General features: G+C 39.5%; 1 protein-coding gene across 5 annotated transcripts in view; it reads right to left on the bottom strand.

Moving 5' to 3' along the window:
* Positions 1-579: 579 nt before the first annotated feature.
* The window catches only part of uso1 (USO1 vesicle transport factor), a 141,650-nt gene continuing 128,699 nt past the window's right edge, over positions 580-13,530 (bottom strand). For 4 of the 5 annotated variants that reach the window (XM_063046949.1, XM_063046952.1, XM_063046951.1 and 1 more), the window contains one exon: positions 12,080-12,175. In XM_063046949.1, coding sequence (XP_062903019.1) covers positions 12,107-12,175 — 69 coding nt within the window. In that variant the 3' untranslated portion in view covers positions 12,080-12,106. Of the gene's footprint in view, positions 825-12,079; positions 12,176-13,530 lie in introns of those variants that run through there. The other variant, XM_063046950.1, reaches the window with a different exon arrangement.

The raw sequence follows: 13,530 nt of genomic DNA, 5'->3' as shown, positions 1-13,530 counted from the left end.
ATCCAATGCAGCACAAAAAAAGCAGAATAATATAAAGAACACAATAAATATAAATCTTATATTCATAGATTGATCCTATGACATTAGGTGGCTGTGACAGGAATGATAAAGTAGTGGCGGTGGGCGTGTAGCGCGGTGGCTTAGTGGGTGGAGGTCTTACTGCTTGGGGAAAGTAAGTGTTTTGAGTCTGGAGGTCCTAGCATAGATGCTGTGCATCCTCCTCCCTGATGGAAGTGGGGCATACATTTCATGAGTAGGGTGGGTGGGACTGTTCATGATGTTGTTGATCTTTTTCTAGCCCCTTTCTGTATATATGTCTTTAATGGCAGGTAGACTGGTACTCATGATGCATTGGGCAGTTTTGACTACCAGTGGACAATCCATGATCAATCAATATATTAAAAATGGATGCATATAAATTTTAGTTTACTCCAAAAATCATTTCATTTTGGCTTTAAGATTTCCTGGGGTTATATATAACAGCATACAAATGTTGGAAAATTCCTCACTAAAATTCTGTTCTGCTCTTGATTAATCTACTTACTTCCAAACAATAAAGAAGCTGTAAAATCTTCTCTCAGTTGTGATTTAATTGCATGGTAAGATTACAATATTTCCGGAGGTTATCGCCCAATTTAAAAGACCCTACTCATGCCAGGGTTGTGTGTTCAATGACACGCATGGTACAGAATCCCCACAATCATTCAGCCGACGGATACTCTGGAAAAGTCTTGCTAGATTGGCCAGTGCCATCCTTGACGGTCCTTGGTCCTTGTTCATTCACTTGTGCCACAGAGGGTAGCAACGTAGGCAGTCTGATCTGGCTGCAAAATTACATTGCAAAAACAAATATAATAAGCAGTCAACATGGATCTTGAAAGAAAAATCAAATAATGATCAAATTAATTGAAGCCTTTAAAGATGTGACAAAGAGCAGGCAAGTGTAATAGAATGCATATTTAACTTTTCAAAAGGCTTCCCAAAGTACTAGATTATAGACTAATAACAAGTTTTGTATAACTGCTCGAACCACTGAATTCCCCCCTACAGGAACCACAATATAAGAGAACTGTACCTATTCAAAGTGAGAGGTCATTTATGAGTGGAGCCTTATACTACCACAGTTGTTCTCAATTTTGAACAATCCAGACATTGGAATAAAAATGGACATTTCTACTTTCATAAACAAGTAGGAGAGATGAATAATGTAACAAATTGCAAAATACCAAATAGCTATAATTAAATAATGACAAGGTGCAAGTCATGGTATTTCAGTACGAAAAATAAGGAGGTCCCATATTACGTTTGTACTTGGAAAATACGATTCTTAATGTGTTGGAGCAGCACGGAGATCTGGAACATGGGTTCAGAAGTCCTTAGAGAGAAAAATTACTGCAAATGTTGGCATATGCAGCAGCAACCTGCTGGAGGAACTCAGCAGGTCGAGCAGCATCTATGGGGGCAAAGGGATTGTCAATGAAAATCGGTAGACAGATCACTGAGTAAAGATAATATGGCCATAGAAAGGTAAAGAAGTACTGTGATTTATCTTTAATCCTAAAATACAAGTGGCCCTGAATCTTAGTCTACATCTTAGTTTCTATGTTACACTATGACTCATCTTCATAGTACAACAAAGGAACAGAAGAAGTGGTGTAAAATTTACTTGATTTATATTAAACCTGCAAGGTGTTTAAAGCAGGAACGCAGGGTCTTCTCTTCACCGCAGGGCTGGAGGTATAACCATCAAACCACTTTGAAATAGTAGACACGGTGTTTCAACTCGCGGGGAAAGAGAAAAATCAAAGGCCATGAAAACTAGAGGATCTCTACAAAATAGTGACTGAGAACTTTTTAAAAATCCAGAATAACTCTACTGATAGCCTGAGGTGAGGAAAGATGGGAAGAGACAAGCAGAATATTAAAACCTATGTGGTCTGCTTGGGCAGAATGATCTGTTTTGGTGCAATATAATTCTTCAATAATTAAACAAGAAGGGTGACTGCTTCAGAGAGGAGCCTGCTACTTACAAAGTAGGAGTATGATAATATATTTTAAAAAGAGCAGCAATTTTTCAAATTCTGCAAGGACTTTTCCAAAATTGAGTTTTATTATTTCTTGCTAATGAGTTTCGTTTCACAGTCAAACTCCTTGTGCACTGTGCCATATCACTACAGTTACCTACTTTTGCTCTCTTTCATTGTCTTAGCACCAACTTTTCACAAACTTTCTCCAGTCTCAAGTCTTCTTTTCTGACCCAGTTTCACAAATAATATTAGGGTGACACACCAGGGACTCTGTATTTCAAGGATCACAAGCACAGTGCTTGGAAATCACAGCCATTCACCTCAAAATGCAATCATTAAAACTCTACAGGTGGGGTTGGGAAAACAAGCTCTCTCATCTTGTCCAAGTTTCTCGCCGCCCTCCATGGACTCTCCACCCTTCATCTTGCCTTTCCATGGAATCTAAAATAGGAGGATGAGGCCTTTCCTCCCCTCTGGACAGCTCTGCCAGTTGAGAAGTTCACCAGCAACTTTGATGTGTGTTGTGAGAAATTTACGATTGATTTTCCACCTCAAACACATTTTCCTGTCCTATTCTTATATCCCTCCATTCCATATCATCCAGAAAGCTATCAACCATTTTACAGTTCTTTAGAAGCCAGTATTCCAGGTATTCCAGAAAATCCCATATAGCTGACTAATGAACAAGGTTAGAGGATGTGGTCATAAGAGAAGTACAGCACAGAAATGGGTGCTTCAGTCCATCCCGAAACCATTTAAACTGCCTACTCCCATCGACTTACACCAGGACCATTACCCTCTACATCTCTACTATCCATGTATCTATCCAAACTTCTCTTAAACGTTGAAACTGAATTAGCATGCACCACTTGAGCTGGCAGCTCAACGCTCTGAGTGAAGAAGTTTCCCCTCATTTTCCTTAAACTTTTTACCTTTCACCCTTAGCCATGACCTCTGGATGTAGTCCCACCCAACCATGGTGGAAAAATCCTGCTTGCATTTACCCTATCTATACCCCTCATAATTTTGTAAACTTCTATCAAATCTCCTCTCAATCTTCTACATTCTGAAGAATACAGTTCTAACTTATTCAGTCTTTCCTTATAACTCAGGTCCTCCAGACCCGGCAACATCCTTGTAAAATTTCTCTGCACCCTTTCAACCTTGTTACCTCTTTCCTGTAGGAAGATGACCAAACCAAAGCAGCACATAATACTCCAAATTAGACTTCACCAACATCTTATACAATTTCAACATAACATCCCATCTTTGTACTCAACACATTGATTTATGAAAACCAATGTGCCAAAAGCTTTCTTAATGACTCTATATACCTGTAACAACACTGTCAATATATTATGTACCCGTATTCTCATGTCCCTTTGTTCTACCATATTTCTCAGTGCTCTAACATTCACTGTGTGAGACCTACCCTGGCTGGTCCTACTGAAGTGCAAAACCTTGCAATTGTCTGGATTAAATTCCATCTGCCATTTTTCAGCCCATTTTTCCAGCTGATGCAGATCCCTATGCAAGCCATGATAGCCTTCCACACTGTACACTACACACCCAATCTTGGTGTCATCCACAAACTTGCTGATCCAGTTAACCACATTATTATCCAAATCATTGATATAGATGTCAAACAACAAAGAGCCAGCAACAATCCCTGCAGTTCACCATCAGTTACAGGTCTCCAGTCAGTGAGGCAACCCTCTACTACCACTCTCTGGCTTCTCCCACGAAGCCAATGTCTCATCCAATTTACTACCTTATCCTGAATGCCGAGTGACTGAACCTTCTTGACTAGCCTCCTATGTGGGATCTTGTTAAATGCCTAATTAAAGTCAATGTAGACAACATCCATTTGTTATGGTGTTATAGTTGAGGTGGTAATGGGAACAAGCTCCCAGTACCTATTAATTGCTCCCAATGGCATGCGCCTCAAATAGCCTCTGACAATGAAGTCCAGCTCCTGGCCTTCATGTGTGGCTTAGTTAATAAGCCCAGCAGAACCCTTTCCACTAACAGGAGAAAGGTCAAAGGCAGGTTATTGGTGCCTTAAAGCCAATCACTTTGGGCAGATGGGGCTCATCAGTCGTGGTTGGCAGCTCATCTAGGAGAAGGAAAACTCTGATCTCAAACCTCCGCTGCCTTACAGCAAAACCCACTCATGGGGAAGGCTTCAGAAGTAAACCCCGAGGGAAAAATCTGGAGCTGGATTCCTGAAGGCAATCCTACATTGAATTCAATGTTGACTGGCTACTCCTCCGATGTTGCTGGTACCAAACTCTTCTGTTCTTTTGAGTTCATCAGATGCGTGGAGAGAGTAAGCTTGCTACATGGGCAACAGCTTGCTCTCCATATCGTACTGCCCAGGCTTGCATATCTAGACAGCTAGTACTTGATATCCATGGTCAACTCTGACTGATGGAGGCCTCAGATAGACATTGACATACTAACATGGATTAAGAGACAGTTAACAGAAAAAAAGTGATGAAATAAACAAGTCTTTGAGTTGGTAAGTTGTGATTAATGGGACCACAGGACTGATTGAGTTTGTTTGACTTCTGGAGTTTAGAAGGATAAAATCTGGGCTAATAGGTTAATAGTTCCTTGTTTTCTGCTAATGCTTATTCCTTATCAGAACCAGATTTATTATCACTGACTTATATAATGTGAACTTTGTTGTTTTGCAGCAGCAGTAGTCTTCTTCTTAAGCCCATTGTCTCTAATTAGACATAGGCCACCAACAGCAGCTTGTAGGAATTCTCTGTACTGGGCCAGACTTTCAATTTGTTCTCAGGTGTAGATCCTCTTTTTGGTGTGTCACTCCTCTCCCAGGGATGAGGGCTTTGGAGTTTCTTTTGTCGTTTTAGTAGCTCTAGGTTTTTATGGGAAGGGGTTGCCAGCCCCATGCCCAATCCTTCTTTCACAGCTGGGCTTGGGACCATCCATGACAGAGTTCAACAACACTGCGCAAAGACATAAAATTCACTGTAAATTACAAAATAAATAAATAAATAATGGGGAAAAAACCGTGGTCTTCCTGATCCATTCAGAATTCTGATTAGCCTGATTTGGCAGGGTGCAAGTAGTTGTTGCTAAATTGAGTGTTAGCCTTCAGACTTCTGTATCTCCTCCCTGATAGATATCTGGAAATATAGTGTCCATGACTCAGCTGGATGAGTCAACAACCCTCTGCATGCTCTTGCAATCCTCTGCATGGAGTCTTTATACCAGTCAGTGATGCAACCACTCAGAATGATCTCCACTATACATCTATAGAAACTTGCAAGAGGCTTTGGTTATACCAAACCACTTCAATCTCCTAATGAAGTAGAGCCGCTAGTGTGCTTTCTTCGTGATTGCATTAACGCATTGGGCCCACGATAGATTCTCCAGGATGTTGACACTCAGGAACTGAAGCTTTTCACCATTTTCACTGCTAATGAGAACTGGTGTGTGTTCTTCCAATATTCCCTTCTGGAAGTCCACCGTAAACCCTTGGCCTTGCTAGCTTTGAGTGCGAGGTTGTTGTTGTGACACCACTCAATTAGCTCATCTATCTCTCTCCTGCATGCCTTTGTCACCATCTGAAACTTTATTAACAGTAATGTAGGTAGCATTTGAGCTGTGCTTAATCACAGTCACGTGTAGAGAGAGCTCAGCCTCCTTGAGATGAACCTATATTGTCAGGGAGGAGATGTTACTACTGATCTACTCTTACTGTGGTCTCTTGATAAGGAAGTAGAGGATCCTATTGCAGAGGGAGGTACAGAAGCACAAATTTTGAAGCTTATTTAATAATACGGAGGGGATGATGGTGTTGCACACTGAGCTGTGAATCAATAAACAGCAGCCTGACGAATGTCCTGCTGTTGTCTCGGTGCTCTAAAGCAGAGTGCAGAACCAGTAAGATTGTGTCCATTGCCAACCTTATATGTTAAGATCATATTTATTAACCTTCAATCCTGAGAAGTTTGTAGAATTTTGGGAGATTCCAGTATCTCCAAAACCACCACTTCAAAACCATTATGGTGTAGACTGATAGTCATTTGGGATTTATTAGTATTCCAACGGCGATATCTAGTAGTAGTTTTGCTTTCAATAAAACCCATTTATTTCCTCATTTTTTTGGGTCCTAGGTCTTCCAGTATTTCAGTGTGCTCTTCAAAGACAACAGACAAAGAATGCTTAGTTTCACCACAATATTTTAAATTCCATTATAAATTCAATAGTCATGGTGAGTACTTGACCCATATTTTCCTCTTTTCACATACTTATAATAAAATGTTATTGTATTTGGTTTCTTTCAGTTTATTCTCACTCTACTCTCCCCTTATCAATTTTACATCATTCTTTGTTGAATTCTAAATACACCCAATGCTTTTTCTTGCAACTTTTCCTGGTAGTGTAAGTCTTTCCCCTTTGATTAAATTCACTTATAATCCATGGTTGGAATGCTTTTCTAGTTATGTTTTTATGCCTGAAAGGAATGTATATTTGTTGCAAATTTATTTCTTCAAATGTTAACAATTGCCTGTTCAATTCCTTATCCTTTAATGTTAGACTGCCTTTGTTTGGAATGAAAATCTTAGTTTCAGATAGAATAGAATTTTGCAGAGTTCAGACATTTTCATTCCACACAAAACAAACTTGAAGATACTAAAGGCAGTCGAACATTAAAGGATATGGAATTAGACAGGGAATTGTTAACATATAATAATCACTCTTCCTAAAGTCTCTCACTCAGCTTAGTTCATTGTCATAAATGCCAGAGTGGAATGACATTCCTTGCTCAAGTGAAGCTCTTAGTGTAAACTGTTTACAGAATAACAAGATTGAAAAAGGATCTAGTGCTTTCCCAATGCATATGACACATAAACCCTTCTCAATCTTCCAGCCAGGTCAAGGTATCGATTTTAACTGACGTTTCGATGACAAACTCTGCCATCTTCATTGGGGATGATGCTAAGGCTTGTCTAGTCACTCAACCCTCATAGCCTGTCCCTTCTGATTGGTTAGTCCTCAACCAATCAGGTTTCTGCTGTCCTGCCTTGTTTTAAATTGTATTCCAGTTCTTACTTAGAGTGAGACCTTGGTCTTTGTTGAAATTCTTATTCTCTAGTCTTACTTCAATGGCTTCCTGCACCAGGTCCCAAAAACCACAGGCATGGGACGGTAGTTTTGTGCCATCAAAGTCAAACCTGTGGTCAATGCAAATGCAAAGTTCTGCTACTTCCAATTTCTCCGGGTAATCCAAATGGATACACCTCCTATGCTCCTTGGTGCAGTTTCAACCATGCACCTGGTTTGGCCGATATACTCCGCTCCATATTCACAGGGAATCCTATAAACGCCAGCCATCTGATCATCTTTGGCTGTAAGGAAGCTTGCCCATAAAGAAGCTCAAATCCAAGTTTATGCTCATGTTGAGGATTAACCAATCAGGAGGGATGGATGACAGGAGTTATGTACAAAAACCACCAGACTACACAGGCCTAGGCATCATCCCTGATGAAGATGGCAGAGTTTGTCATCAAAAATGTCAGTTAAAATTGACACCTGGACCAGGCTGGAAGCCTAAGAGTTTATACATTAATTATCTTATTATACTGTTTATATTCCTGCCTGTACTGTGCACTACAAGTTTGTTTCATACTTTCTCGTATGGTGCCTTCTGAAAGTCCAAACACCACCATGCTTGCTAGTTTGTCCCACAACTCTCCTCGTCTACTTTTCCTTCATATCTTGGCCCTTTTTATTTCCTCACTGCCAATCACACGACGTTGTCTACCGGACAGCCCAAGACTCAACTGCGGATTTAACTACTGTGTCAGCTGACAACCACATTTAGATTCAGTGTCAGTAAACATTATTGATTTCAGGAACAAATAAGGTGACAATCTTTTCCTTTAAATGTGCTGCACACACTTTCTCTAACATTTAAGAGAAAGGCTTCCTCTGGTAAATGAATGATCAATAGCAGTTTCACCAATACCTGCCTGAGGCTATGCTGGCAGACTCAACTCAAGCAAGAGCTCAGGAAAAATAATATCGGGCAGTATGGCAGTGTAGCAGCTAGTGCAGTCGCTTTACAGCACCAGCGATCACTGATTGGGGTTCAATTCTCACACTACAAGGCATTCTCCCAGTGACTCTAGGTTTCCTCTGTGTGTTCCGGTTTCCTCTTACAATCCAAGGACTTATGGTTAGGGTTACTAACTGGGGAAAATGCTATGTTGGTCCCAAAAGTGTACCGACACTTACAGCTCCTCCCAGCATATTGCAAAAACAAGGATGCAAACAACGCATTTCACTATATATTTCGACAGAAATGTGACAAGCTAATCTTTATCTTTAAAATTTGAATGCAACAAAGAACACAATGCTTGAATACTCTATGTAAATTTCTGCTTAAAATTAGAGTACTTAACCCCTGAATCAACTAGGTTTCAGTCCAAACAGCCAGCATGTGGTTGTTGATCACATCATGAACAACAAAAAAAGTTAATTTCAAGCTTTGTTTTTAAAATAGAGTAAGAATCTTAGTGTTAAACAGCAGGGAAACAGGCTCTTCAGCTCACAATGTCATTCCCAACTAATTAAACTAGTAATTAAATCCTTAACCAAACTACCCACTTTTGCCTGCACAAGGTCTAAAACCCTTAATTTTTTGCATATTCACGATAGACCTATCTAAGAGCTTCTTAAAATCCTTCGTGCATTTGTCTGCAACTCCACACCTGGCACCTACCACTCTTAAAACTTAAACTGGACATCTCCTTTCAACTCATTTCCTCACACCTTCAATGCACAACTATGGGAAAAAGATAACAGCTACTTACTCTCTCATAATCTTATAAAATATCATGTCCCTTCATCTCTGTCACTCCACAGAAAACAATCCAAGTACATCCAAACTCTCATAGCATGTGTCCTCTAATCCAGACAGCATCCCAATAAACCTCTTCAGCACTCTCTCCATAGCCTCCACATCCTTCTTATGATGGGGTGACCAGAACTGTATGCTTCCATCATCTTGCAAAGTTTATGAGACACTTAGACAGGCAAATGTACAAAGAAATGGAGGATACAGATCACATGCACAGAGATGGGATTAGTTTAAATTATCATCATGGTCAGCACAAACCATGTGTTGTACTGTTCTTTTTCCTCAAACAGTAAAACCTACTTTCATTTCACTTTTTCCAGGTGTTACCCGAGTTTAAAAGAATGGAAAATACATAAACACTCCAGATCCCAACTCTGGATACCAACCTGCCCTGGCTAGAGTTCTGAATCCTAACCCTGGCTTTAGCCACACACCTTGCTTGCAATGTGGACTGCCAGCTCACATTCCAGATTAACAGGTGAGCCAAATGCCAGGCCACCAGTATTCCAATTAGATGCTGGATTATTTGAGTTTTACTGAACTTTGCTGCATGGTTTTAGGTATGAAGTATTTTAATTCTTGCTCACATTGAATACTGTGCCTAATCCATATTTGCTTTGCCTGTTCAGAAATCTAAGAATAAGTCTAACAAAATAATTTGTTCACTGCAAACTGTAAAAACCCAGACCACTACGTTTTACAACTATATCCAAATTAAGATGTTTGCACTGTACATTCTCTAGTCTTAGGGAATGGAAAAGCAAGAACAGAAGAATTACAACATGAAATATAACTGACCTATTAACCTACAAGACCTAAGATTTGTATCAAGTAGAGGCCAACATTTGAGGAAATTCCACCACTCTAATATGTGGATTAACTTTGTCAATGGAACTTCATAGGGAGTGGAAGAAAATTAAGCCTGAGTATTAAGGTTAACAAAATCATGAGAATAGCTGGGTAAGAAGCAGATGGGATCTGTCCAATTGTGCTAATTAGCAACAAGTCTTGCTGGAAATGAAGAACTGATCATATGTGGATATTGTGTGTAAGGAGGAACCATTAGCCCTCAAGGCTACCTGACTAATGACTTGGTTTCTTATAATTCAAAGGGAAGAACTATTGGCCTTCAAGTCTACATGGCTAATGACTTGGTTTCTTATAATTAATGGGGAACTGATTATATATGAGGGGACCCTCTGTCTAATTTTATGTAAGGTATTGAAGCATCCAAAATCTTTTCGGTAAGGGCTCAACAGGAATTGTGACCTCTGAAAACTGCTGAACTGCATGTATTCTAATGTATAAAAGACCATGTTTATGCTCACTTTGGCAGAGTTGTATTTGGCTCTCCATGATCATATAATAAAGTAATTAAGACCAAATACTGGGGTCTGTCTAATTGGTGATAGTAAACTTCTCTGACATAGGGTGAGCGCAGAATTCCAACAACAGTGAATGAACACAAATGTAGTTCCAAGTAATAAGTGAAATCTGCAGTTTGCACCCAGATGAGTTGCTCATAAAACTATCACTCATAGAAAAATAGGGCTTTATCAGACAACCCTAAAAATGGGTTGTATAGTGCAAGTGTTTTACATGCACTTTGAAAATTCATTTCCATCAAATTCCCTCAATGACAACAACATACTTAAATGAAGCAAGATAACCATTCCCTATTATTTGGAAATTGTAACAGGTACCACATTAAAGTTACCTACCAGGAGCAGCAAAACTTCATTGTTAAACTACAAAAAAAAATTCACACCTCTAGTAAATCTTGAGTTTTCTCAGGAAGCACATATTAACTTTGAAAGACTTATCCTCTGCATTCTAAAACTATGTCTATTTATAAAACATTCAAGGCTGCTTCAGAGGAGTGATATCAACCTGTAATTAGATTTAAAGTAGATGAAGTGTGGAGTCAGCAGATAGCTTTGACCAACTAAATACTTAAGGACCAGAAAGCCTGGCTTCAACATTGAATAGATATCTTATTGTGGTGTTATTTACTAATGAAATAGACAACCATTTGATTCAATTCTCATTAAAAATAGAACTAAATATTGTGTACTATATTTCACTGTGAAATTAGTGAAAACATCTGTATCTGAAATTTCCTAGATATGAATTTTATTTCCAGATCAATTAAATTCTCTTTATAAAGTGTATTATCTCATTTTATTCTGACTTGGCCTAACAGCCAATAAATTACATAAGTCATACAGATCTTGTATCTCATCAATACAGCCAGATGTAGAAATAAATCTTTGCTTGTAGTATTGTTTACAAATAATAAATTGACATTAAGAATTACACTTAAATATCTGTTATACCAAACTGTCCAAATGTTGTGCCGCTATTGACTTTACAAGTTTCAATTTGGAGGGACAGAACACAGCTTTGAACAATATGAAGGCACAATAAATCCTCCATGAGTGATGGACTGTCACAAATCAGGGAGGCTACCAGCTCAGACAGACAATTCCCAGCACACGGCCTCAATTCAGAAAGACCATTCAACTTTGGTGTTCCTGCAGATACAAAAGTGAAAATACAATGCCCCCCTCCCACCACCAATGCATAGGATGGCAATACAGATGTGCAACATTTTTTCCTACTGCATACTGCTCTTATACTAGATGGGTATGGTAGGATGCAAATGAATAGAGTAACGAGTTTCATGACTCGAATTTTCAAGTAGGTTCAATGTGGCACATCCATTTGCCTCAATTCTTAAACGAACTTTTTCTTCAAAGTGATGCTTTTAATTTGCAGCTAGGTCTACAACCTCCCACAACACATTTCTGTAGAAAGTACTTGTCACAACACTTGGTTGAGTTGACATGTCCGTAATGGTGTAGGCTATACCAGCACAACTGTGAATCTCTGCTTGCTATATTCAAGGTTGAAGAAAGGAGAATATTTTTTCCTTTAAATGGAGAAAAGTAAAAGTTTTTTTTTTAAACTTTTAATACTTTAAGAGTTAAAAGTTTGTAATACATGATGAGAAACTTCAGTAATGGGTAGATACAATGAGCAGATACTTCAAAACCCCCTTCCAAAAAAAGAATCCTGAATATTTATAACCTTGTTTCTACATTATGCATTGTGATATTAGAAGCTCTGACCCACGTTCTGTTTTATCTCCCTACTTTGCCTGCATGCAAGTGAGATTCAACTAGTTCACGTCATCTTCGTCATCATCATCATCTTGGTCACCAGACTCCATGTCATCTTCATCTTCAACCTGCAAAAGTCAGAGATTTGTGGCTTAATGTTTATGTACTTTGAAATTAATCTCTTATTTTGTTACAAAAACACTTCATATTGAGTGCAAATACGATCATCAGTACACTCACTTAACTTAAAGAAATATTTATCCAAATCCAATAAAATCAGTTTATAATCTGAACTTCACATTTCTAAATTGAAACCATAGTATTTTAAACTCAAGGCTGGTGAATATGCCTGAAGAAAACAGAAACATCATTGTACATAAAAGCTGCAGTTAATTTCATGAAGTGATGAGTGCTGCTGTCACACAGCGTCAGCATATTGTGTACAGGTGTCCCCTGCTTTTTGAACATTCCATTTATGAAACCTCACTGTTACGAAAGACCTATATTAGTACCGTTTTCGCTAACAGAAGGTGTTTTCACTGTTATGAAAAAAGCAGCACGCGCCCTGAGCAGCCTCTCTCCCCCGGATTCGGAACGGCAATTCTCGCCGGCATTGCTTAAACACGTGCCTGTGAGCATCCGTTTGCAAGACGAGTTCTAAGGTATCAAAAAAGCCTAAAAGAGCTCGTAAGGGTGTTACACTTAGCGTAAAACTAGACATAATTAAGTGTTTCAATCGTGGTGAATGAAGTAAGGACAAAGTGAGTTTGGCTTGTGGAAGTTGACGAAGATGATGTTGAAGAGGTTTTGGCATCCCATGACCAAGAACTGATAGATGAAGAGCCGATGCAATTGGGAGAGGAAAGGATAACAATCGAAACCGAATGCAGAATGCAGAATGCTGGACCGAAAGTGAAGTCGTCCAGGAACTGAATGTGAAGCAACTGCGTGAGATTTTCGCTGCAATGATAAAGTACAACTTTAATTTTGAAAGGGTACGTCGGTTTAGGGCATATTTGCAGGATGGTTTGAGTGCTTACAAAGAACTGTATGATAGAAAAATGCGCGAGGCTAAGCAGTCAAGCAAGCCTTCCACATCAGCCACACCAGATGACGAACCTCGAGCTTCGACATCGAGGCAGGCAGACATAGAAGAAGGTGACCTGCCTGCCCTCGTGGAAACAAACCACCCCAACCCTCGGGCCGCGGAGAATGCAGCGGTAGCCGGGACGCACCCAGCACATCTTTAAGAAAAAAGCCAAAATAAACAAACTAATTAATTAGGTGCCGCCCGGCACGTAATTGTCAGCCCAGATCAGAGGCCAATCTTCGCTTTACGACATTCCAGCTTACGAACCGTTTCATAGGAATGCTCTACCTTTGGATGGCAGGGGAAACCTGTACTGTGTAGTTTGCATGTTCTCCATATGACTAGATGGGTCCCACTAGAGTTCCAGTGTAGCCCCACATCCTCAAAATATCA

Source organism: Mobula hypostoma, chromosome 4 (assembly GCF_963921235.1).
Source record: "Mobula hypostoma chromosome 4, sMobHyp1.1, whole genome shotgun sequence".
In the NCBI taxonomy this organism is placed as follows: domain Eukaryota; kingdom Metazoa; phylum Chordata; class Chondrichthyes; order Myliobatiformes; family Myliobatidae; genus Mobula; species Mobula hypostoma.
The sequence above is the reverse complement of the archived record's forward strand: the minus strand, read 5'-3'. Positions and strand labels throughout refer to the sequence as shown.